Genomic DNA, 23,635 nt, shown 5'->3' with positions numbered 1-23,635 from the left:
AACAGGTACCATTAGCCATGAGATGTATCTCACGAAAATGTGTGCGATGTAAGCCACATACAGATTACATCTTCAAGAGAAGAAAATGGAGGACACGCCAAAACACTAACTTTGCACTGACTTGCAGGACTGATAGAGGATGAATTTGCAGGTAGGATGGTGTCCAGTGATGAGGTGACCTTTCACCTCAGAGGGAAGGTCAATCGCCACAACTTTAGAATTTGAGGCTCAAAAGAACGATGTGTAGGATATATAAGTAATATTACGCTCCAGAAATGTATCCAATCGCCCTTTGTCACAATGAAATCCCTTAAAGAGTTAGGCTGGGTTCACACCACGTTTTTGCAATACAGTTCCTGTATCAGGTTTTTGATTAAAAAAAAAAAAAAACGGATTCCTCAAAATCTGACGGTTGCATCCATTTAAGAAAAAAAACGTAAAAGGTTTTTAACTTTTCATCCCATTATGAATAAAGTTTCACTTGTTTGATTGAAATTTCAAGAAAAAAAAAAAAACTGTGCAAAGTTTCCCTGTACGGTTCCCATTGACTTCTATGTTGAAAAAAAAAAACAAAACGTATACGTTTCAATACGGTTTTTCATCCAAACCAAAAACAGTGGTAGGCTACGGTTTTGGGTGCGGAAAAAATTAATAAATGACAAAACCGTCAATTATGCAAAACGGACACAACCGGATGCATCTTTTGGCATACGGTTTTCAATGGAGAGTCAATGCATACTGTTTTCAATAAGGTTCCGTACGATTTTCAAATTGAACTGTACAGTAATCCCTCAACTTACAATGGCCTCAACATACAATAATTTCAACATACAATGGTATTTTCTGGACCATTGTAACTTGAAACCAGACTCAACATACAATGCTACAGACAGTCCAGATCTGTGATACCTGTCACAACTGGAGGAACTGACCAATCAGAATGGGCATTTTACTGGTAAATCACCTGTATTACTGAAGTGCATGCACTGACTGGTGTCTGGTAGCGCCCCCACAGTACAGGGAGGAACTACAAGTTCTGTACTACTCCTTACCTGTGCCAGGGTTAGCTGCTCCTTTGGACACCAAGTAAGGGCGGCTCCATTTGGTACATTGTGTGTTCTGTACAGGACCCTGAAGAAGTTCCTGTCCTCTACATAAACCATTGTTTCCCAACCAGGGTGTCTCCAGCTGTTGCAAAACTACAACTCCCAGCATGCCCGGACAGCCAACGGCTGTCCGGGCATGCTGGGAGTTGTAGTTTTGCAATAGCTGAAGGCACCCTGGTTGGGAAACACTGACATAGACAGTGATTACAGCTTCATGCAGATCTTTCTTACTTTTATATGTAAGGACTTGCTTTATCTATATTAGCTATCTACTTATTTTTCTTTAATCCTCACTTTTTCTTTTTTTTTCGGATGACATTTTGGGGCTTCAGAACCAATTACCAGGTTTCCATAGAGTTCTGGTCTCAACATACAATGGTTTCAACATACAATGGTCGTCCTAGAACCGATTAATATTGTAACTTGAGGGACTACTGTATTGCAAAAACGTGGTGTGAACACGACCTTTCATAGTTCCATTTTATGTAGGAGTAGAAACCTTCTTTCCTCAAGACCGAGAGGGTGTCCCCTTATTATAAATACATGCCTGGGTCTTTTTTCTAAACTAAAGAACCATTATTTAGATAACCTCTCCAGGTACTACTGTAGTCCACCCATTCCACTGAACCCTCTCCAGCTCCACTATATCTTTCTTGTACACTGATGCCCAGTACTGTACACAGTATTTTATGTGTGGTCTGACTGGGGATTCATACAGTGGTAGATTTATATCCTTGTCGTGGGCATCTATGCCCTCTTAATGTCTTTTCCCATGTCAATCTGACCCAGTTTAGTAAATAACATTGGCATGGTCTTCTCTTCCCATGTGCATAACATTACATTGATCAGTACATTTAACATTTGCCTCTTCTCAGCCTAAACCTCCACACTATCCCAATCCATGAGTAACCAGTGCACGGTCCTCTTTTCTGTAACTCACTTTAGTCTGGTATCATCTGAAGATACGTTATATTTTGCTGTGCCATCCCTCTACAAGGATATTCATAAACATAGCGGGGAAAATTCGTCAAAACCTGAGCAAGTTGACCTGTTTCCCATAGCAACCAATCAGATCGCTTCTTTAATTTTTGACAAGGCCTCTGAACAATAAAACAAGCCATTTGATTGGTTGTTATGGGCAACTGGTCAACTATTTCTCAGCACAGGTCTTGATGAATCTCCCCCAGTAAACCTAAAGAAATTTACCAGCAAAGTTTAAAAAATAAAAACAAAAACACCTTTTTTTCCCGCTGACACAAGAGGAAAACTAGAGGGATCAGTCAGGATCCGTTTGCATCTGTTGTGCAATACACCATCCCGCTTAGTTTTTAACAGGAACGGATTGTGGGACTCATTAGGGTTATAGGGTTACTGGATGGACTCTGGTCTTTTTTCAACCTTATGAACTAGGTTACTAGGTTACTATATTGTGAATATACTACCGAAACGGAGCCTAGACATAGATGTCAGCTAAACTTTTCATGGGTGGGGGTCCGACTGATGGGTTCTCGGCCATTCACAAAAACACACTTTCAGCAACAGCATGCATGCTCGAGGTGTACGGCTCTATGTACTCGCTATGACATAACGTACAGCACTGAACTGCATTTACTTACAGGAGAACAGACCTTCATCCTTGTGATTAGTGGGGGTCCCAACGATTGGACACTCATTGATCAAATACTAATCACCTATTTTTTGGATAGGCAATAATTATAATCTTAGGGTTACCCCGTTAAAAGATGGCCTCCATGTCTTTCCAAAATAACAGAATTATTAAGTTAAAAGGACAAGTATCATGGGAAAAAAATGTATCCACTATCCAAAGAATAAGGGATAAGTTTTAGATTGCGGGGGTCCAAGTGTTGGGGGCTCCCCCGCGATCTTCTGTTTGGAGCCCCGGCTCTCCTTCACAGTGGCGTGTCACGACCCTTGCCTGAAGTGGGGTCCGCCATGCCCCCTCTATATAGCTTTATGGGAGAGCTGAAGATTGCCGATTGGCTCTCCCATACAGTTATATGCAGGGGGCGTGGCAGCCTTTGCTTCGGGCGGGGGGGTCGTGACACACCACTGTGAAGGAGACCCGGGGCTCTAAACAGGAGATCGCAAGGGGCCTTAGCGTTCCGACTCCCCGCAATCTAAATCTTATCCCCTATACTTTGGATAGGGGGATATGTTTTTCCATGATACTTCTCCTATAACTGATTCAATTTCTTGGGACACAGATTCAGAAAAAAAAAATCTATAAAAAGGCAAAAAAGGTATTTTGGTTTGTTTTTCCTTTTTCTAAATCAATCTAGTAGACAACCTAGGTTTTTTATTTATGCAACTATGAAGTATCTAAAGTCACAAGTATGTATTAAATAACTGATGGCCAATAGTTATTTCTGCTGCACATGCTTGCTTGCTTTAATGGGAAAAGGGATAAGCCACTGACAGACCCCCAGGTAATGTTGTTGAAATTGGCAGGTTCGGTAAAGTTTTGCCAAATGTGTATCGCCACCTTTAGTAATAGTCATTAGGTATAAAATGATCAGACTAAATCAAACTATCTGATCCAATTCAATTTATCACAAGAGCCTTAGCTTGTAAACAGCAACGGCCATGGAAAATCCTGTCATAAGAAACAAACAGGTATAGATTTTGCAATGATGAAGGCAATTTTCTTTGTTTCCATCTTAGACAAATATATCAGAGGGAAAAATATCTGTTAGGCCAATAGTAACATTGTGATGATTATCTAGAAGCCAGTCTGACTGGGGCCACAATATTAACACTGAAGCTAAGCCGTACTAGGAGACTAACCGAGGTCACGATTATGGTGCTGTCACTAGTTATACGGATGCCATTAAAGCCTCACGTGACAGATGAAGCTTAGAAGACTCGGCACTAATCTCACTCTGCAAGTGGCAATTACATGTGCACGCAAGATGTTATAGATGAAATCCATTGTCCATCAAAAATAACTTTCCATCCACTGAGCGACAAAAGAAAAAAATACATAAATAGTTTGCACTTGTATAGAAGGTACTAGAGTATATCTGATAGATGGGCTCATGGGACCCACTAAAAACAACAGATATTAAAAACCTATGCAAATGTATGTATTATAGATTGCCCATAGACACAGTTTTGTAAAAAAGGAGGGGGGGGAGGGGAGCGGGGAGGCGTCAATGAAACATTTAACTTGATGAAATAGGCAGTCCTATTCAAAAATGTTTTATACCTTGTACATCTTGGCAAAACATTAACCTTTCTAATATACTTGTAAGAAAATGTTATCTCCGTTTTATAGAAATCATGGCTTATAAAATAAAAATAAAAAAAGACCACTAGGTCTCAGAAAATAATCCTGTCCAGCTGCAGCATCATCTTGGTCCCAGCTAAAGTACAGTCAGGGACAAAGCTGAGAAAGTGAGGGTAGTACCAGCACTCCTCTGTCTCCTCTTCTCACAGCAGACTCAGGGAGGAAGAGGAGTGCTGGAGGGTGGATGGGTTGGAATCGGGGAGGTTGCAAGGGGGGGGGGGATCTAACTATTGTGATACAGAATATCATTGTGTTTTGTAATTTGTGTACTTAAATAAAATTAAAAAAAAGAAAATAAAAAAAAAAAAGAAAGGGAGGAAGAGGAGTTATGCAGAGTAAGGACACCCCCCAAAGCACAGGATGAAAAACCAAGTGAGCAACAGATAGAAGGTATTTCTGAGAGAAATCTAGGGGCATGTACATATATGTACATGTTTACCATTAGGTACTGAATAACATAGCTTTTTTTGTGAAATATGACAGGTACTCTTTAAGATAATGTAACATTTTAATATATGAGAAGTCTTGATCCATGGGTGTTCAGATGCACAGACTTCTTGTATTAGCGATTAGTGCGGCTCTCAGCACCCAGACTCCCCACCGATCGAAACTTCTAACATGTCACGATGTCAGAAGTTTGTTGAAGTGAATCTTACACCAGCATCACCTGCACTAACCTGCTGGTACAGGCTTATAGAGAGGGTGACCCTGATTAGAACAGTATGTATGTGCAAGGTAGAGACGAACACTACCAATTCCCCTAAACAGAGTCACGGCACAATCCAGGATCCACGCTAAGGTAGGTGGAGATGCCAATCAATCTTAATCCGGCGGTGGTGCTAGGAAGCATAAGTAGTATAGACTTCAGAAAAGCATAACAACAAGTTGAGGAAAATATCCTGCACTCACCGCAAAGTACTGGACTGAAAACTATTTGGACGGTAACGGTGGACCAGCTCCCAGAACATCCGTGGGCGCTCAGTACAGTGAGTGCAGGATATTTTCCTCAACTTGTTGTTATGCTTTCCTGATTAGAACAGATTTACCTTTTTGTGATACGTGGCACCATTCCCGAGCTAAGGTGAAACTTCAAATGTGAAAATGAACACCTTTGGTGCACTCGGGCATTCACAGCCCCATGGTGCATTCTTATGCCTGCTTGGCCATGTACCCCTTCCTAAACATTTATGGCTGTCTTCAACAGATTAAAATTGAAGCAGTTCAGCTTGCTGCTTACGGGAGTTTCGCAGTGGTATGGGCTGGCTTTGCTGGAGCTCTCTCCGCATGTATCAGCTAAGTGCTTTTAGGCAGAGCTGTGAATATTTATGAAGGGGGTGTTGTACAGGACCATAGGGTTCCACTGTGCTGTCTATCATATTGACAGGAAGAATAGTGCTGCATGCTATGCACTTCTCATCAAATGCGATGGAGCTGCCGATAGAGGCTCCAAACTGAACCTCTGATAGTAGTGTGAATATAGCCTTACACAGAAAGAAGAATAGGTTATCACTATGCAAAAAAAAAAAGAAGAAAAAAGGTGTTCCATATTTAAGAAAGGATAACAGAGAAAAGCAACCGGCACTGTGGTAAGGGGAATGCTCCCGCGGTGCTGAGGTGGAGACAGGTGGATGCGTGTGGACGGGTGATGTGGCTGTGTTGGGGGTGCGTTCATGTGGGAAAATGATGCATCCGATATGACAATAAGAAAAAATACAAAGAACGCACTCACCTGGTTTCATGCCAAAAAGGTGTAGGTTTATTCCAAGCAGTACACTGAGATCAAAGATTCGGGTCGGGGAAGGAGAGAAAGCATGAGCTCAGCCGAGCTAATGGAACGACGGTCCCGTTTCGCGGGTTCTCCACTTGGTCACGCCCCTTAAGCGGAGAACCCGCGAAACGGGACCGTCGTTCCACAAGCTCGGCTGAGCTCATGTTTTCTCTCCTTCCCCGACCCGAATCTTTGATCTCCATGTATTGCTTGGAATAAACCTACACCTTTTTGGCATGAAACCGTGTGAGTGCATTCTTTGTATTTTCTCTTATTGCCATATTTAAGAAACCCAACAGCATTTAATACTTTATTGGGAATAGTAAATTAACCCCAATAATTACCCGCGGCATCCTAACATCACCTACATGAAGGCAATGGATGCAAACTGGGGGCACTAACACTGATGACACTAGAGGCAGAATTATGGAGGTTACCTTTCTCTTTCACAGATGTGTCTTGATGTTCTTCATCTGAGCCCTCAATGTCCTGAATGACGATTCGTCTACCTTTCTTTGACTTCTCAGCTTTCTCTTTTTGTTGTAGTTCTTCCACTTCACACAAAACTTTCTAGGGAGCAAAAACCGGAGTAAAGAAATAGCACGATCTCATACAATAATGAATACATTATTAAGGGTTTGCCCAATAAAACTTCTTTCCGTATAACTTTTTGCAAACATTAACTTTATTAGTCTGCATAACCATGTGGCACCAAACATTGAAAGTTCTAAAGAATAACAGGGGGAGATTTATCAAAACCTATCCACAGGAAAAGTTACCCAGTTGCCCATTGCAACCAATCAGCTTGCGTCTTTCATTTTTAACAAGGCCTCTGCAAAATGAAAGAAGCGATCTGATTGGTTGCTATAGGCAACTGGGCAACTTTTCCTCTAGACCGGTTTTGATAAATCTCCCCCAATGTCCCTATTAAGGTAATCTAGGGGACCAGAAGGGTGTAAAATCCTGGTCACATCTGTTTGGTGCTTTACATTTGTAATAGAATCACAGCACCGTGCAAGATGGATGTCACCATAAATAGACTAACCACGGACTTCTATTAGCAAAAAATGTAGTCAGCTCATCATGTGTTACGCTTCTCTGGATCCAAGCACAAGAAGAAACCAGGTCGGAGCACATAGGCATTGTAAATGTAGCCTAAGCGAAGCAATATCCATGTATAAGATTCCAAATAAAAAAATAAAAAAAAAAATGTATATGTTGCATCCCAAAAACAGGATACATCTAAACATGGAGCAGAAATAACAGAAGTCTAATGCATTTTGGGCTCACTCTTTGATCATAGACCATCACTAAAACTCATTACCGCGTCAATTGTACCAGTTTGCTGTACACATAAAGAAATCTACCTGTGCATACAGCAAATGTACCCATAGAGCTCAATCATGCAACGGAGGCTAGAAAAGTGCTGTTCCCAGTTTGGAGGATTTCTAGCAGGGTTGGCGGTTGTCTGTTGGATGGAATAAAGCAGACTTCTGTGCCATTCCATAGAGCAGGATGGTGTAAAGGAAAAAAAAAAAAAAAAAAAAAATATATATATATATATATATATACACACACACACTAATATATATATATATATATATATATATATATATATATATATATATATATATATATATATATATATATATATATATATCTATATATATCTATATATATCTATATATATCTACACACACACACACACACATACATACACACACAGCTATACGGTGGATGTTTATATGTTTATGTCAGGGATTTCCTTAACGTATACCCCTGCCAGACAAAACAAGAGTCATAGATGTCAGATATTTCTGCTCCATGTTTTTGTGCTCTGTGTTTTTCTGTTGGATATTGAACCATTCACTGGATTGATTTACATGTGATCCATCAGGTTCTGCTGTGTAGTCTGTCATTTTGATAGGAAGAGAAGCACTGCAAAAATGCTGCTTTTTTGTCACATTTTATTCAAAAAAATTTATAAAAATGATCTAAAACTTTTATATATGCAAATGTAGTATCTAAAAAAAGTACAGATGACAGCGCAAAAAATGAGCCCTCATACCGCCCTATATACGGAAAAATTAAAAAGTTATAAGTGGTCAAAATAGGGCGATTTTAGATTACTGATTTTGTACAAAAAGTTTTAGATTTTTTTTAAGCGGTACAAAAATATAAAAGTATCTAGCCATGTGTATGATTTTAATCGTATTGACCAACAGAATAAAGAACACGTCATTTTTACCATAAATTGTACAGTGTGAAAACGAACCCCTCCAAAATGTGCAAAATTTTGGTTTTCATTTAAATTTCCTCCCTAAAAAATTTTTTGGGGGGTTCGCCGTACATTTAATGGCAAAATGAGAGGTTTCTTTACAAAGTAGAATTGGTCACGCCAAAAACAAGTCCTTATATGGGTCTGTAGATGGAAATATAAAAGAGTTATGGATTTTAGAAGGCGAGGAGGAAAAAACAAAAAACACAAAAATAAAATTGGCCTGGTCCTTAAGGTGAAAATGGGCTTGGTCATTAAGGGGTTAAAGGGAATCTGTCAGCTGTATTTTCTGCTTAGAGCTGCAGACACTATTGGATAGCTGTTAGGGTATAAAAGGCAAAAGGTACTTTTCCTGGAGCTGATTGAGGTTGCCAAACTTATAAAATCTTTTTATTTCTCAGCCAAGTGTCAAGGAGGCAGGGTCAAGCTTGCTCAGTGTTTAAGCCTGGAATGCATCTTTGCTAATCCTCACCCCCCCCCAGACCCTCACCCTCACCCCCCAGACTGTTGTATAAGACTCTATGTAACACATCTATTTGCTCTTTTCACTTCTCAATTTCTACTCTATGTAACGCAGAAAAATATATATTTTTTTGTTATTATAAATTGGAAACCATCAACATGAAGCTGTTGACTAAGTCAACTGTCATCATGAGTTTGAATACTGACTATATCATAGGGTTCTGCAGGAGAGTGACTAGGAGTCAGAATTTCTCACAGTCCCCAAAAAAATATTATATATTTTATATGAGATAGATATATAAAGGACATATTACAAAGATGCTAATGATGTTATTCAAAAGGAAAACTTAAAGGGCTTCTCCACCATAAGGTGATTTTAGTATATACCTGGCAGACAGTAATGGACATGCTTAGGAAGGATCTGCGCTTGTCTTGGAGCTAAATTGCTATGTTGTGAGATTACCTTAACACTGTGGCTAGCTTTTTCTGAACTAGTATTTCCTGTTTGACTTTTCTCTTTTTGACTACAAATCCCACAATTCCATCTTTCTACCTACCACACATAAGCCACCCCACCCATTGAAACTTAAATGAGCTGCATCCATTCAAATCAGTGTGGTTTTCAATCAGGGTGCCTACAGCTGTTGCATTAGTTGGAGATTGATCCCTCCACCCATTGAAGCAGACAGGCTCCCTGTCATCAGCTGACTAGTGATGTCAGGTCTCGGCCGCATTGCAACCTGGAAAAAATCAGAGACAACAGTAATTTTGTACGCTGGTAAAAATAAATATTGGAGTGAAAAACCACAGAAAAATTGTGAGAAAATCGTCAGACACAGGTACAGACACTATGCTACAGGGGCTGTAAAGTTAGTGTAGTTCATAATATAGTCAAATAAAAAAAATTCCTGGAATACCCCTAAGCCAAAAAAAAACAATGCACAACAGTAAAGAATCTAACTAAACAGCCCTTACTAGAAAATAATAAAAAGATCAGGTCTGGGGAGCACCCAGACCTGTGTCTGCCTCCTAGCTGACACTAGCTAAAACTGATTACGGGTATATTCTGCCAGGGAGGAGCCAACTTTTTTTTCCTAGTGTCAGCGCCTCCTAGTGGCAAGAGCATATACCATCAGTTAGGTGTCCCCCAATGAAGAGCGACCGAGAAATATCTAGTTTTCGCCATATTTAGGAATCTTATTACCACAGAGGTTTGAAGGTTATAAACATCAGAAAGTGCTTCTTCTCCATAAGAAAAAAAGGATGCATCAATGGCACTCTCCTGGTAGATGTAATGATAATGATAAAGGTAACTGATGACGGACACTTAAGATAATAAACAATATGGTTTTATTTACCACACAATCAAAGAGTACAATGCATTTCGAGCAGCGAGACCCTCGAAACGCGTTGTCCGTTGTACTTTTTGATTGTGTGGTGAATAAATTCATATTGTTTATTATCTTAAGTGTCCATCATCAGTAACTTTATCTTTATCATTACATCTAACAGGAGAGTGCCATTGATGCATCTTTTTTTCTTCTGGATAAAAAGCACTTTTTGATGTCTGATTACCGTGTCTAAGTTTGGAGATGGGACTAATGCTGGCTGCACCCCTCTGATTACACCATGGCTGTGTTGTAAGGCACAGTGTTGTACAACACCTAAAGGTGAGCACACCATTCCAGTGTTACAATTATTGTTGCTATTGGTGATAACAGCACATAGCTGTGCATTTGTCTGTTTCTTTTTTACAGGGGGGGCCATTTATATGGATACACCTTAATAAAATGGGAATGGTTGGTGAAATTAACTTCCTGTTTGTGGCACATTAGTATATGTGAGGGGGGAAACTTTTCAAGATGGGTGGTGACCATGGCGGCCATTTTGAAGTCTGCCATTTTGAATCCAAATTTTGTTTTTTCAATAGGAAGAGGGTCATGTGACATCAAACTTTTGGGGAATTTCACAAGAAAAACAACTATGTGCTTGGTTTAAACGTAACTTTATTCTTTCATGAGTTATTTACAAGTTCTGACCACTTATAAAATGTGTTCAATGTGCTGCCCATTGTGTTAGATTGTCAATGCAACCCTCTTCTCCCACTCTTCACACTGATAGCAACACCGCAGGAGAAATGCTAGCACAGGCTTCCAGTATCCGTATACACTGCTATATACTACTATATACACCGCAGGAGAAATGCTAGCACAGGCTTCCAGTATCCATAGTTTCAGGTGCTGCAGAATGGGCAAAACTAAAATTGGAACAGGACCCTCAGTTTACGCAGAAGATTTTGTTCAGTGATGAGGCAAACTTTTATGTGAATGGTGAAGTTATCAAACAAAACCACCGCTATTGGTCTGACACTAACCCACATTGCATAGATCCCTCCAAGACTGTTGGAACACAAAAATTGATGGTATGGTGTGGTATATGGGGTACAAAGATAGTGGGGCCATTCTTCATCAATGGAAACATCAAGGCCACTGGATATGTGAAATTGCTACATGATAATGTGTTTCCCTCTTTATGCACTGATCTGAGTTTTTCCAGCAAGATGGTGCATCACCACATTATGGGTGTCAGGTCCGAGCATTCCTAGATGAACAAATTCCTGGAAAGTGGATTGGTCATCGTGGGCCAGTTGAATGGCCCCCAAGGTCTCCTGATCTGACCCCCTTAGACTTATCTTTGGGGTCATCTGAAGGCAATTGTCTATTCTGTGAAGATACGAGATGTGCAGCACCTGAAACTACGGATACTGGAAGCCTGTCCTAGCATTTCTCCTGCTGTGTTGCTATCAGTGTGTGAAGAGTGGGAGAAGAGGGTTGCATTGACAATCCAACACAATGGGCAGCACATAGAACACATTTTATAAGTGGTCAGAAACTTGTAAATAACTTGTGAAAGAATAAAGTTATGTTAAAACCAAGCACATCATTGTTTTTCTTGTGAAATTCCCAATAAGTTTGATGTGTCACATGACCCTCTTCCTATTGAGAAAACAAAAGTTGGATTCAAAATGGCAGCCATGGTCACCACTCATCTTGAAAGCTCCCCCCCCCTCACATATACTAATGTGCCCCAAACAGGAAGTTGAGGAAAGGATAAAAGATATGGAACCTCCGGATGGCGCCTTCCTTGGAAATTGAAAAAACTTGCCAGAGCGTTAAAAAGGCAAATTTTTATTTCTTAAAATGGTGCTTTTTAAGAAATAAAAATTTGCCTTTTTAACGCTCTGGCAAGTTTTTTCAATTTCCAAGGAAGGCGCCATCCGGAGGTTCCATATCTTTTCTCCTTTCCTCATTTTCTTACCGGTCCACAGAGTCACGGGAAAAGGGACGCGGAGGCTGCTACCTTCATTGGCTCATAGAGTCTATATGTCATCGAAGGTGTTGCACTCAGTGCAACACCATATGGTAAGGTGCAATATTTTACATTCATCTTACTGATTACCCCGCAATATTTCACTAGGAGCGCACCTCTTTTTGTTCATTTTTACTTCACAAACAGGAAGTTAATATCACCAACCATTCCCATTTTATTAAGGTGTATCCATATAAATGGCCCACCCTGTACTAAGGTTATAAACAGGTCATTCCCATCATATGATCATTAAATGAGGACTTGTATACATCTAGGAATCCATACCTTTGCTATTGGATTTTCTGGTTCATGAAGCAGGATAGTCTGCAGATCACTGGATGCAGCCTGAAAATTACTCAGGTTTTTGTTGACCACAGCACGCCGCAGAAGAGCTGGAATAATAGAATACTTATTTAGAGCTTAGGCTAAAAAGAGTTTTTACCAATAGGTCAATTCATTAGACCAGTGCTAAATAGATGTCCGCATTACATTATTGTCTGAAACTGTCCTTAAAAAGAGCATTGATCTGGTTCAGGAGAACATCGAACAGATTCACTGCAATAAAATATAATTGCAAACACTATATCTTAATAGAAAAATAGTAGAAAAGCCAGCAAGTGGAAGTAAAAAATAAGTCTTTATTCAGAAATCTTAAAAACCTTGAGCGGTGGCAGACAAACAACGGACATATCAAAATGTAAATATTGCACAAAAAGATGGGGTCCCACGCAGAGCTGACGCGTTTCCGATCTATTGATCCTTACTCATAGCCCTATGAGTAAGGATCAATAGATCGAAAACGCTTCAGCTCTGCTTGGGACCCCCATCTTTTTGTGCAATTTTTACATTTTGATATGTCAGTTGTTTGTCTGCCACCGCTCAAGGTTTTTAAGAAGATTTCTGAATAAAGACTTATTTTTTACTTCCACTTGCTGGCTTTTCTACTATTTTCTATATATCTGGAGGCAGCAGTGCAAGTCCCAGGTGAGCTGAGATTTTTTCTATTTTTTCACTATATCTAAATGCCTATCTTACCCTTCACATTCTCTGGCTCCAAATCCAATGCATGGTCACAGTCCTTCAGAGCATTCTGCCAGTTCTTTAGTTTAATCTCTGTCTGGGCTCTGTTGTTATATGCAACTGCTGTGGGTAATACAGATATACTCCTGGAATAAAGAAAATACACATTTTATACAAGACTACTAAGTCCTTATTGAACGATAAGTGACTTTAGATGACATACATGTATTTGATATGTCAGAAGCTGTGCCCACACAATCCCAACAGGAGCCTGGTGACAAATGACAGCCAGACATTTGTGATCCCAGCTATTTAAAGGAGCAGTGCACTGAAAAAAAATGTATACCCTACCCAAAGGATAGGGGATAAGTTATCGATCGTGGGGGCTCAGAGCGCTGGGACCTGCCGCGATCTCCTGAATGGGGCCCTGGCCGTCTGTCGAAAACAGCCGTTCTGACCCACGCAGGAGGCCGTGGCAAACACACCCCTCCATGTATCTCTATGGGGTACATGGAGGGGGCATGTCGGGCGGGGGTTGGCACGCCCTCTTCCAGCAGACTGCCAGGGCCCCATTCAGGAGATTGTGGGGGTCCCAGCACTCGCGCCCCCCCCCCCCCCGCAATGTATAACTTATCCCCTACCCTTTGGAACAGCCAAAGCTTTCTCTGACTCCTGTGAAAGCTGAAAGACACGCATATAGTGACAGCTATGTTAATTATCATCCAGCTTTACTAGGAACAGATAGAAAATGTATGCATAAAAACTACTGTGCAGTGATTTGCAGACTGCCAGGCTGCTCCCAGATAAGTCATCTACAGTGAGGGAGAGAGATGGGCATGCCCCCTCCAGAAGGCAAGAACACAAAGCAAGTGAGCTACATATAAATTCTATTTGTTAGGGATATATAGGTCCTAGACACAAAAATATGTACATGATCAGGATTAGGTACTGAGTAACATTTTTTTCCACTGTGACAGGTACGCTTTAAACCGTATCACCGAAAATGACAAGGCAACCTATAAAAAATTTTAAAAAAGCCCTCATACAGCTATGCCGACAGAAAAAAAATAAAATACAAAATTATATATAATCTAACTCACCGACTATAATACAATATTGCCTCCTCAAAGTCCCCAGATCTGAATGCTTCATTCCCTTTGTCCTTTTCACGTTCTGCAAGGGATCTTTTTTGCTCTAAGCTGATACCTAGTAGATATTTTCAGGATAACATTAAGTTGAGCATCTTCAATCAACAAATGATGCAAAAGACCAAATGTAAAAGATGATCTGGCACACAGCATATTTGCACACCACATAAAACATTGGAGTATTTTTTTCTCAGAAATCTGTGTTTTTCTGTTATTCTTCCTGGAAATTTAGGAATAAATTAAAAAGGAAAACTGTCATCAGTGTCACCGCACTAACCTGTTGGTACAGGTGTGTAGTGTGAGTGACACTGATGATAACCATACTTACCCAGTTTTGTGGTCCCTTGCCCTACTATCTACCGTTCTGGTTGTGGGCTTGGGGCAAGGGCAGAGCTTCCTGACGTCACCACTGCTGTTTCCCCAAACCTGTGGGGACCAGCAGAGAAGCAGCAGCGGTGACTTCAGGAAGCTCCACCAGAGCCCAAGCCAGCTCCAGAATGGAAGTATGGAGGAAGATAATGGGACCATGGAACGGGGACAGATGAATATGGTTATCATCAGTGTCACCCGCACTACATACCTGTACAAACAGGTTAGTGCAGTGCCACTGATGACAGCTTTACATGAAATCTGGGATTTAACGTTCCCCATGTCCCAACAGATATGGACTGTTCATTTATGGCACAACAGCTTTAGGAGGAGGAGAGCAGTGTGTAAGAGCAGCCTTATAAAATAATAGATATTGTTCACATTTAAAAAAACAAAAAAGCATTTTTCATGCTTACCAGACCGTGGTATATCTTGCTGCTGCCACTAGGGGGCTGCCCCTAGGCATACAAAAAGAAAGTTGGCCCCTCCTGGCAGGATATACCCCGTACTGACCCTCAGCTAATCAGTTTAGTCCCAAAGCAGTAGGAGAGGACCAGAGAAAGAAACCAGCAGGTGTCCGAGGGAACCAGACCAAAAAAGGAACCGGAAACAACCCCCGGACAGAAAACCGAAATATAGCAAACACAATGGGTGGGTGCTGTGTCCACCAATGGATAGGTAAGCATAAAAAATATCTATTTTTCTCAGTCGGCTCCGTTGGGGGACACAGAGACCGTGGGACATACCAAAGCAGTCCCCGGGGTGGGAAAAATACCCAACTCAGACTAAGGCAGAATACTGAGCCTCTGCCGCCTGCAACACTTTGCGACCCAAACAAGTGTCAGCTGAAACAAAAAGGTGTGCACCTGGTAGAATTTAGTGAAAGCGTACAAGGACAACCAGGTGGCCGCCTTACAAACTTGCAAGGCTGAAGCCCTATTGCGGGGTGCCCAAGAAGCCCCAACGGACCGCGTGGAATGAGCAGTCACCCGAAAAGGTGGGACCTTCCCTTTATAATGGTACGATTCAGAGATGGCAGAACAGATCTACCGCGAAATAGTACATCCGGAAGAGCCTTGGACCACCCTCCGGAATCACAAAGGAGGAATCACCCTGTCGAAAGGGGGAGGTGACGGCAAGATAGATCTGGACCACTCGAACAACGTCCAGACTATGTAGGGAATGCTCCTTAGGATTGGGAGGAGCCTGAGGCAGCCAAAAAAAACACCTTGTCCTGATGAAGGACCAAGAAGGGAGAGCGACAAGAGAGCCGCCAGTTCGGAGACCCTCCTAATGGAGGTAAATCTCGATGAGGAAGGTGACCTTCCACAAAAGGATGCGAAGAGAGGTGTCCTGGGGAGGTTATAATGGAGCCTCCCTCAAAGCGTCAAGCACCAGGTTGAGATCCCAAGGAGAAGTGGGTGACCTGAAAGGCTGAGCCGCATGTGCCACGCCCTGCAGGAAGGTGCGGACATGAGAATTGGAAGCCAATGGCCTCTGAAACAGACTAGAAAGCGCTGACACTTGACCTTGAGTGCCAAGCGCTGATCCAGACCGGATTGCAAAAAGGCAAGAAGCCGCGGAAAGGAGAAAACGACCGGGGAGACTGACTGAGCCTCACCACCAGAAATAAGCCCGCCAAGTGCGGTGGTAAATCCTAGCGGAGGAAGGCTTCAGAGCCCGAAGCATGGTGCGAATCACCCCGGAGCTCTCAAAACCGCAGTTTCAAACGCCACACAGTCAAATGCAGAGACAGTGAACAGGGGTGGCAGAGAGGACTCTAGGACAGCAGATCAGGGCGGACTGGAAGACACAGTGGTACGTCAGCAACCAGCCAAATTGCATCGCCGTACCAGGCATGCCTGGGCCAGTCTGGAGCCACCAAAATGGCTGGAATGCCCTCCACCTTGAGTTTCCTCAGAACCCTGGGCAGGAGAGGGAGGGGTGGAAATCGGTAAGGAAGACGGAAGGACGACCATGGGATGACAAGTGCGTCGACTGTTAGAGCCAGAGGCCCTCGCAACTTTGCGACAAAGCAAGGAACTTGTCTGTTGTGGCAAGACGCAAAGAGCTCTACGTCCGGGATCCCCCAAAGATCGCAGATCTGCACAAACGTCTCCGGATGGAGAGACCACTCCCCTGGACCGCTGAGGAGCGGCTGAGAAAGACCGCTTCCCAATTCTCCACACCCGGAACGTGGATCGCGGAGACCTCCTCCATAGCCGAGCGACTGCACCTGCCACACCTGGCAACTGATATATGCCACAGCCGTGGCGTTGTCCGATTGGACACAAACCGGACGACCCTGTAGGAGAATCTCCCAGTCGAGGAGGCAAAGAAAGATGGCAAGGAGTGCCAGAAGATAGATGGGAAGGAGCGTCTCCTGAGGGGACCAGCGACCCTGGACAGTCAGGTCCTGAAACACACCTCCCTAGCCCTGGAGACTCGCATCGGTCTTGATGACCTGCCAGTGGAGGGGAAGAAACGACCGCCCAAGAGTCGTAGAGACAGACAAACGGAGGAGGGGGGGGGGCAGAAGAATCCGGCGATCCAGAGTAGACTGTGACTCATCCCACCGGGCAAAGATGTCCAACTGGAGAGGGCGATAGCAAAACTGGGAAAAAGGGGCCACATCCATGGCCGCCACCATCGGGCCCAGTACCTCCATGCAGAAGCGAATCGCAACAAGCGAGAAGGGAGCTATAGGCGATTGACACCATCCTGCAGGGAGAGCCACTTGTCCAACAGAAGACAAACACGGGTGACTGCCATGTCTTAAAAGGAGACCCAGAAAGACAAGAGACTGGGAGGGAGACAGGTTGGACTTTTCCTGGTTGATCACCCAACCGAAGGCGGACAGAGTCTGTTCTGTGAGATGAAGGCTCTCCAAGTTTTGGGACCAGGACGGATCTTTGATCAAACGATCGTCCAGGTAAGGGAGGACCAAGATCCCACAGGCCTGAAGGGTGGCAATCACTGCCGCCATGACTTTGGTGAAAACCCTGGAAGCTGTAGCTAGGCCAAAAAGGAAAAGCCACAAACTGAAGGTGACCCCCGCAGGGACAGCGAAGCGGAGGAAACGCTGATGGGTGGGGAAAATGGGGATGTGCAGATAGGCATCCCGGATATCCACTGAAGAAAGGAACTCACCCTGATCCATGGACGCCACCACGGAGCGGAGGGACTCCATACGGAAATGACGTAGCCGCAAATGGCAGTTGAGGAACTTGAGGTTCAGAATGGGATGGGCAAAGCCCTCTTTCTTCGGAGGACAAAGATTCGAGTCGAACCCCAAAAAAACGCTCCCCTGAAGGAACTGGCACAATCACTCCCTGAGTGAGGAGGGTACTTAAAGCGACCTGAAAGGCCGCCACCAAAGAAGGGAAACGAGGAGGGCGGGATCAGAAGAAACGATCCCAGGGGAAAGGGATGCGAACTCTATCCAGTAACAATCGGATATCACGTCCCGGTCCCAGGAGTCCTGAACCTGGCTTAGCCAAACGTCCCGGAAAAGTGACAGTGACAGACTCCCTTCCACCCAAGAAGAGGAAACGCGTGGGGGCATCCCTTCAGGAGGAGGGAGGCTTACGGTTAATGGACTTGGTCGCGAAACCACAAGAACGGTTGTCTGACTTCCAGGAAGGACGTGCCTTGAAAGAAGGTGCCTTCTGAGATTGGAAGTGTGCCTGCTTGGGAGGGCGACCCGATGCAAAGGACTGAAAGGGCCAAAAGGAAGCCGCCACAGAGAACTTTTACCCCCAGTATCTTCTGAAATAATTTCATCTAGGTATTTCCCAAAAAGCCAAAAACCTGTAGAAAGGTAACTCAGTTAAATATTTCTTCGAAGCAGCATCTGCCTCCCATGCCTTCAGCCACATGGAGCGAAGAATCGCAACCAAATTACCCGAGGCAAAAGCCGTGCAGCAGGCTGACTCCAAGGCCGCTGAACAGAGGAAGTCTCCGGCCTGAGAAAGTTGGGGAGCAAGATCCGCCGAGCCCTCCTGAGGTGCACCTGACAGGATGCCCTGCCGTAGCTGAGAAGCCCAAACTGAAACTGCCTTGGCCACCCAAGCGGATGCGAAAGGTGGGTAGCTAAGACAAACCTACCGCTTCAAAGGCATATTTCGCCAAGTTCTCTATCTCCTTGTCCGCAAGATCCTTAAGGAATGCTGCATCCACCAGAAGCAGGGTAGTATATTTGGACAGATGAGAAACTGGAGGATCAACTGCAGGTGGCGCCTTCCACTTGGAAACCAAATCAGGAGGAAAGGGAAACTGAGCTTGAATCATCTTGGTTCCCTGGAATTGTTTGTCTGGATGCTTCCAAGCCATGTCTAACAAGGCATCAAATTCAGCATGAGAACTGAAAGCTTTGGGAGAGCGCCGAAAATAAACTTCCGGATCACGATCCGAAGTTCTTGGGTCCTCCAGATGAAATGTGTCCCTGATGGCTGACACCAAGCTTTCCACCATGAGCCGAGGTGGATTCCGACCCGTCATACGCTACTTTCCCTGGAGAGTGGGAGTGTGCGGTGGTAGACTTAGACTGAGGTGTGTTAGACCTAGAACAAGGAGTAGGGGACCTGGGATGGTCACCGGGGGAGCGGCCCCTAGAAAGGGGGCATTGCCGATGAGCTGGGGAAGAGGAGCGAGATATACGGGAAGAATGTCTATCTCGAGTAGGCAACTCTGGAGAAGAGCCTGACAAAATCACTTTAGGACGCTTGTGAGAGCGCTGGAAGTGGGGGTCATGAGAGACTGAGCGGGACTCCCTGGGGGTTGTGCGCTGGGAAGACCGCTCCAAAGCGGATGCCACTGATCTGGAGAGCCTAGCCAGGTCGGAGATCGACTGAGAAAGGGAAGAAACCCACTCTAGGGGAGGGGCAGACACCGTGGGGTCCAGGGGGACATCTTGAGAGACAGACACAGGAGGGATGGTGCACGTGGTGGAGCAGGCGGAACAGGTGGATAGGGTGGAACCACCGAGCATTTTGGTCTTACAGCCCACGCAACAGTAGTAGGTGACTAAATCTGTGGTTACCTGTCTGGGGGGAGGTTCGGGTCTGGGGTCAGACATAAGTGCTAGTAAGGAAGCAGTCAGCAAATAAATTGGAGCAATCTCACCCAGGACCTGTGTTCTGCAGCTGTAGCTGTCCTGTTTCCAGAAATGAAGATGCAGGCAGCCGCTGAGGTGAAATGGCCGCAAAGCAGGAAGGAGAGAAGCAGGCTGCACTGACCGGGGGGGGGGGGGTGGACTTCACACCCAGATGGACCCCATTGGAAGAGAAGAGGGAGGAGTACAGAAGCTGACCCCCCAAAGCACACACACCGAGCTGATGGGAGAATCAGTGACCCCTGGTGTGCGAGCTGATAGACTATTGGCCGGCAGAAGGAGGAGAACGGGAGCCCCGCCAGCACGCCTGATGCGAAGAGTGGACAGAGTTAAGTGCCGGACCAGGCCGCAGCCTCAATTAATTTCCTGCCCACTGCGCGATCGCAGCCCAGCTAACAGGCGCTGTGTTCGGCGCACCAGAGCAGAATAAAAGTGAGTAAGCATTGTCTGGGATGGCCAAGGGGAGGGGAGGAGAGCTGCCCCGCGGTCCCTGGAGTCCCGACACTGCAATAAAAAAAGACTGGAGCCCGTATCCCTCCCCCTATAAATAAAAATGAAAAATCCCCATGGGGCCCCAGGTATAAGGGGCCCCATAAAGTAAGGAAGGAAGAAGAAGGGGAGGGGGGGGAAATATACTCACCCAGTGACCAGCACATGCTCACTTTAGACGTCTTCAGCCAGCTATTTGTCACCTGCGTCACGTCAGGCTGAGTTCTGGGGAACTCCAGAAATGTGTCTGCCTCCTACTGACACTAAGCTAAAACTGTTAGCTCAGGATCAGTAGGCGGGGTATATCCTGCCAGGAGGGGCCAACTTTCTTTTTGTATGCCTAGTGTCAGCAAGATATACCACGGTCTCTGTGTCCCCCAATGGAGCCGACCGAGAAAGGAGAATATTATATGTATTGAAGAGAAACATTATCAAAACATATAGACTGCACTTATGAAAAAAAGTTACCCTTTGTAGCAACGTTCTTCTTTATTTTCGAAGCGGTCGTGTTTATAACAGTCTTTGACTGTTCAACGTTGTCTTTACTTTTATCAATTTCTGATAGTTCCTTTTCAATATCAAGTCTAAAATGAAAATGATTGTTTATATAGCTGTAGATAAACAACAGTACTATAACAGGCAGCACAACTTCAAGGTCACTTTTAAGTGGGTGCCAGGCTATTGTGGTACACCCAAAATATTCACATTCTATAGAGAGAAGTTGGCAAGTAGCTTGTAGTTTTTCAAATTCTCTTGTAGGTATTATCCAGCAATAGCAAAACAGAGCTAATTTATTTGAAAAACAGCACCACACCTGTTCTCAGGTTGTGCATAGTATTACAACTGGGCTCCGTTCACTTCAATGGATCTGATCTGCAAAACCACACACAACCTGCAGACAAATGTGGTGCAGTTTTTTGAAGAAATCAGCTTTGTTTCTTTTGACCTTTTAATTTTCTTGTCATTCTAGTGGCATAAAATAACATTTCCAAAAATGACTGCAGAGTTTCAGCTTCCAAAAGCCCTTCTTCAGGCTTACAGTTAAAAGACCTGGAAGGGGCCATACCAATTGTGTAGGAGGGAAGCCTTGTAGCTCTATGGGAAAGAGCAGTATGTGTGTAATGGGGTCTGGCAGAGCTCTCACCTCATGTCTGGAGAAACCAGACACTGCTCATCACCTGCCCAGTGCCATTCCTACAGAACCACATTATGTGCAGGTGTTTTTCAGTAGCTGGGACAGGGTGACTGGTCAGGGTTGAGGGAAAGCTGAATGGAGTAAAGTACAAATATATTAAAACAAACCTGACCCAGAGCGCTCTAGACCTCACACTGGGCTGAAGATTAACCTTCTAACAAGACCATGTGGAAGATTTAACAAAATCTGTGCAGAGAAAGTTGACCTGTTGCCCATATCAACCAATTGGCTTTTTTTTTTTGCCTTTTTCAGAGGCCTTTTTAAAAATTAAATAATTGGTTGCTATGGGTAACTGGTCAACTTTTCCTCTAAACAGGTTTTGATAAATCTCCCCCAATGACCCTAAGCACACATCCAATATAACACAAAAAAGGCCTAGAGACAAGCCTGAATGTCCTTGAGTGACCCAGACAGAGCCCGAATATGAACCCAATGGAACATCTCTGGAGAGACCTGAAAATGGCTTCCACCAATGGTCCCATCCAAACGGACAGAGCTTGAGAGGATCTGCAGGGAAGAATGGCAGAAAACCTCCAAATCCAGGAGTGCAAACCTTGTCACCTCATCCCTAAGAAGACTGGAGGCTGGAATCGCTGCCAAAGGGAATTGAACTAGGTCCTGAGTAAAGGGTCTGAATAACCAATGCAATATTTTCCTTTTATCCTTTCCATAGATTAGCAAAGGTTTGTAATATTTTGTCATTATGAGGTATCGAGTGCAGATTGAGATAAACTTTTTAATTTTTTTAAGTTATTTTACCACAAGGGGGCAACATTATAAAAGTGAAAAGGGTCTGAAAACTTTACAAAATGACACACTTCGTATATATTGTTACATATAAACAATAAAGCATTTTTTTTATACAAAGTGTTTTGCATCTCCACTTTCATTTTTTCCCCATCAATGTATTTTTTTATTAGGAGGACTGTTAAAGGAAAAAAATAGCAAATCCTGGTATTCTCCTCTGACTCTGTACATGAAATAACACAGATCAGCATGGCTTCTCACCTATCCCAGTCTCTGTAGTCTCTAGGAACCTTAGAGCCGGCCGATTGATATTCTTTTCCTTTCTGCTGAAAAGAAATTAAGACAACTGTAAAACAGTATTAGACCGATTGGGAATTTCCTCAATAAATGGTGCAATCTAACCAAGAGCTGTGGGAATCATAGAAAAGGTATGCTTTACTTTACATTCATTTTAACCCTTTTCTTAGGCTCTGAAAGGATAGATACAGCTATACCTAGTGGTGGACTATAGTATGCCCATCCAGGGCCCTTGGCTCCTATGGCTACCCAAAATTGATATATACTTTCTTTGCTGATTCCTACTGTGGTTTTGTCGTGATTTGCACAAAATCATTGTAAAACAGCAAATATATATCTCCCTCAAGTTACAATGGTCGTCCTGGAACCAATTAATATTGTATGTTGAGACTAGAGATGAGCGAACTTACAGTAAATTCGATTCGTCACAAACTTCTCGGCTCGGCAGTTGATGACTTATCCTGCCTAAATTAGTTCAGATTTCAGGTGCTCCCGTGGGCTGGAAAAGGTGGATACAGTCCTAGGAGACTCTTTCCTAGGACTGTATCCACCTTTTCCAGCCCACCGGAGCACCTGGAAGCTGAACTAATTTAGGCAGGATAAGTCATCAACTGCCGAGCCGAGAAGTTCGTGACGAATCGAATTTACTGTAAGTTCGCTCATCTCTAGTTGAGACCATAACTCTATGGAAACCTGGTAATTGGTTCTGAAGCCCCAAAATGTCATCCAAAAATAGGAAAAAGTGAGGATTAAAACAAAAATAAGTAGATAATACAAATAAAGCAAATCCTTACATATAAAAGTAAGAACGATCTGCTGGGAGCTGTAAATCACTGTCTATTTCAGTGTTACCCTACCAGGGTGGGCTCCAGCTGTTGCAAAACTACAACTCCCAGCATGCCCGGACAGCCTTTGGCTGTCCGGCCATGCTGGGAGTTGTAGTTTTGCAACAGCTGGAGGCATCCTC

At 43.7% G+C, this 23,635-nt stretch overlaps 1 protein-coding gene across 3 annotated transcripts in view; it reads right to left on the bottom strand.

Annotated features, from left to right (window-relative positions):
- SPAG1 (sperm associated antigen 1) overlaps positions 1–23,635 on the bottom strand; it is a 94,849-nt gene that overhangs the window by 52,767 nt on the left and 18,447 nt on the right. For 2 of the 3 annotated variants that reach the window (XM_056522400.1, XM_056522402.1), the window contains exons 5-10: positions 22,633–22,697; positions 20,898–21,013; positions 14,411–14,516; positions 13,326–13,456; positions 12,576–12,682; positions 6,619–6,751 (exon numbers count right to left, since the gene is read on the bottom strand). In XM_056522400.1, coding sequence (XP_056378375.1) covers positions 6,619–6,751; positions 12,576–12,682; positions 13,326–13,456; positions 14,411–14,516; positions 20,898–21,013; positions 22,633–22,697 — 658 coding nt within the window. The remainder of the gene's footprint in view (positions 1–6,618; positions 6,752–12,575; positions 12,683–13,325; positions 13,457–14,410; positions 14,517–20,897; positions 21,014–22,632; positions 22,698–23,635) is intronic. The other variant, XM_056522401.1, reaches the window with a different exon arrangement.

The sequence above is a fragment of the Hyla sarda genome, chromosome 5, assembly GCF_029499605.1.
Source record: "Hyla sarda isolate aHylSar1 chromosome 5, aHylSar1.hap1, whole genome shotgun sequence".
NCBI lineage: Eukaryota > Metazoa > Chordata > Amphibia > Anura > Hylidae > Hyla > Hyla sarda.
This window is presented reverse-complemented; position numbering and strand designations above follow the sequence as displayed.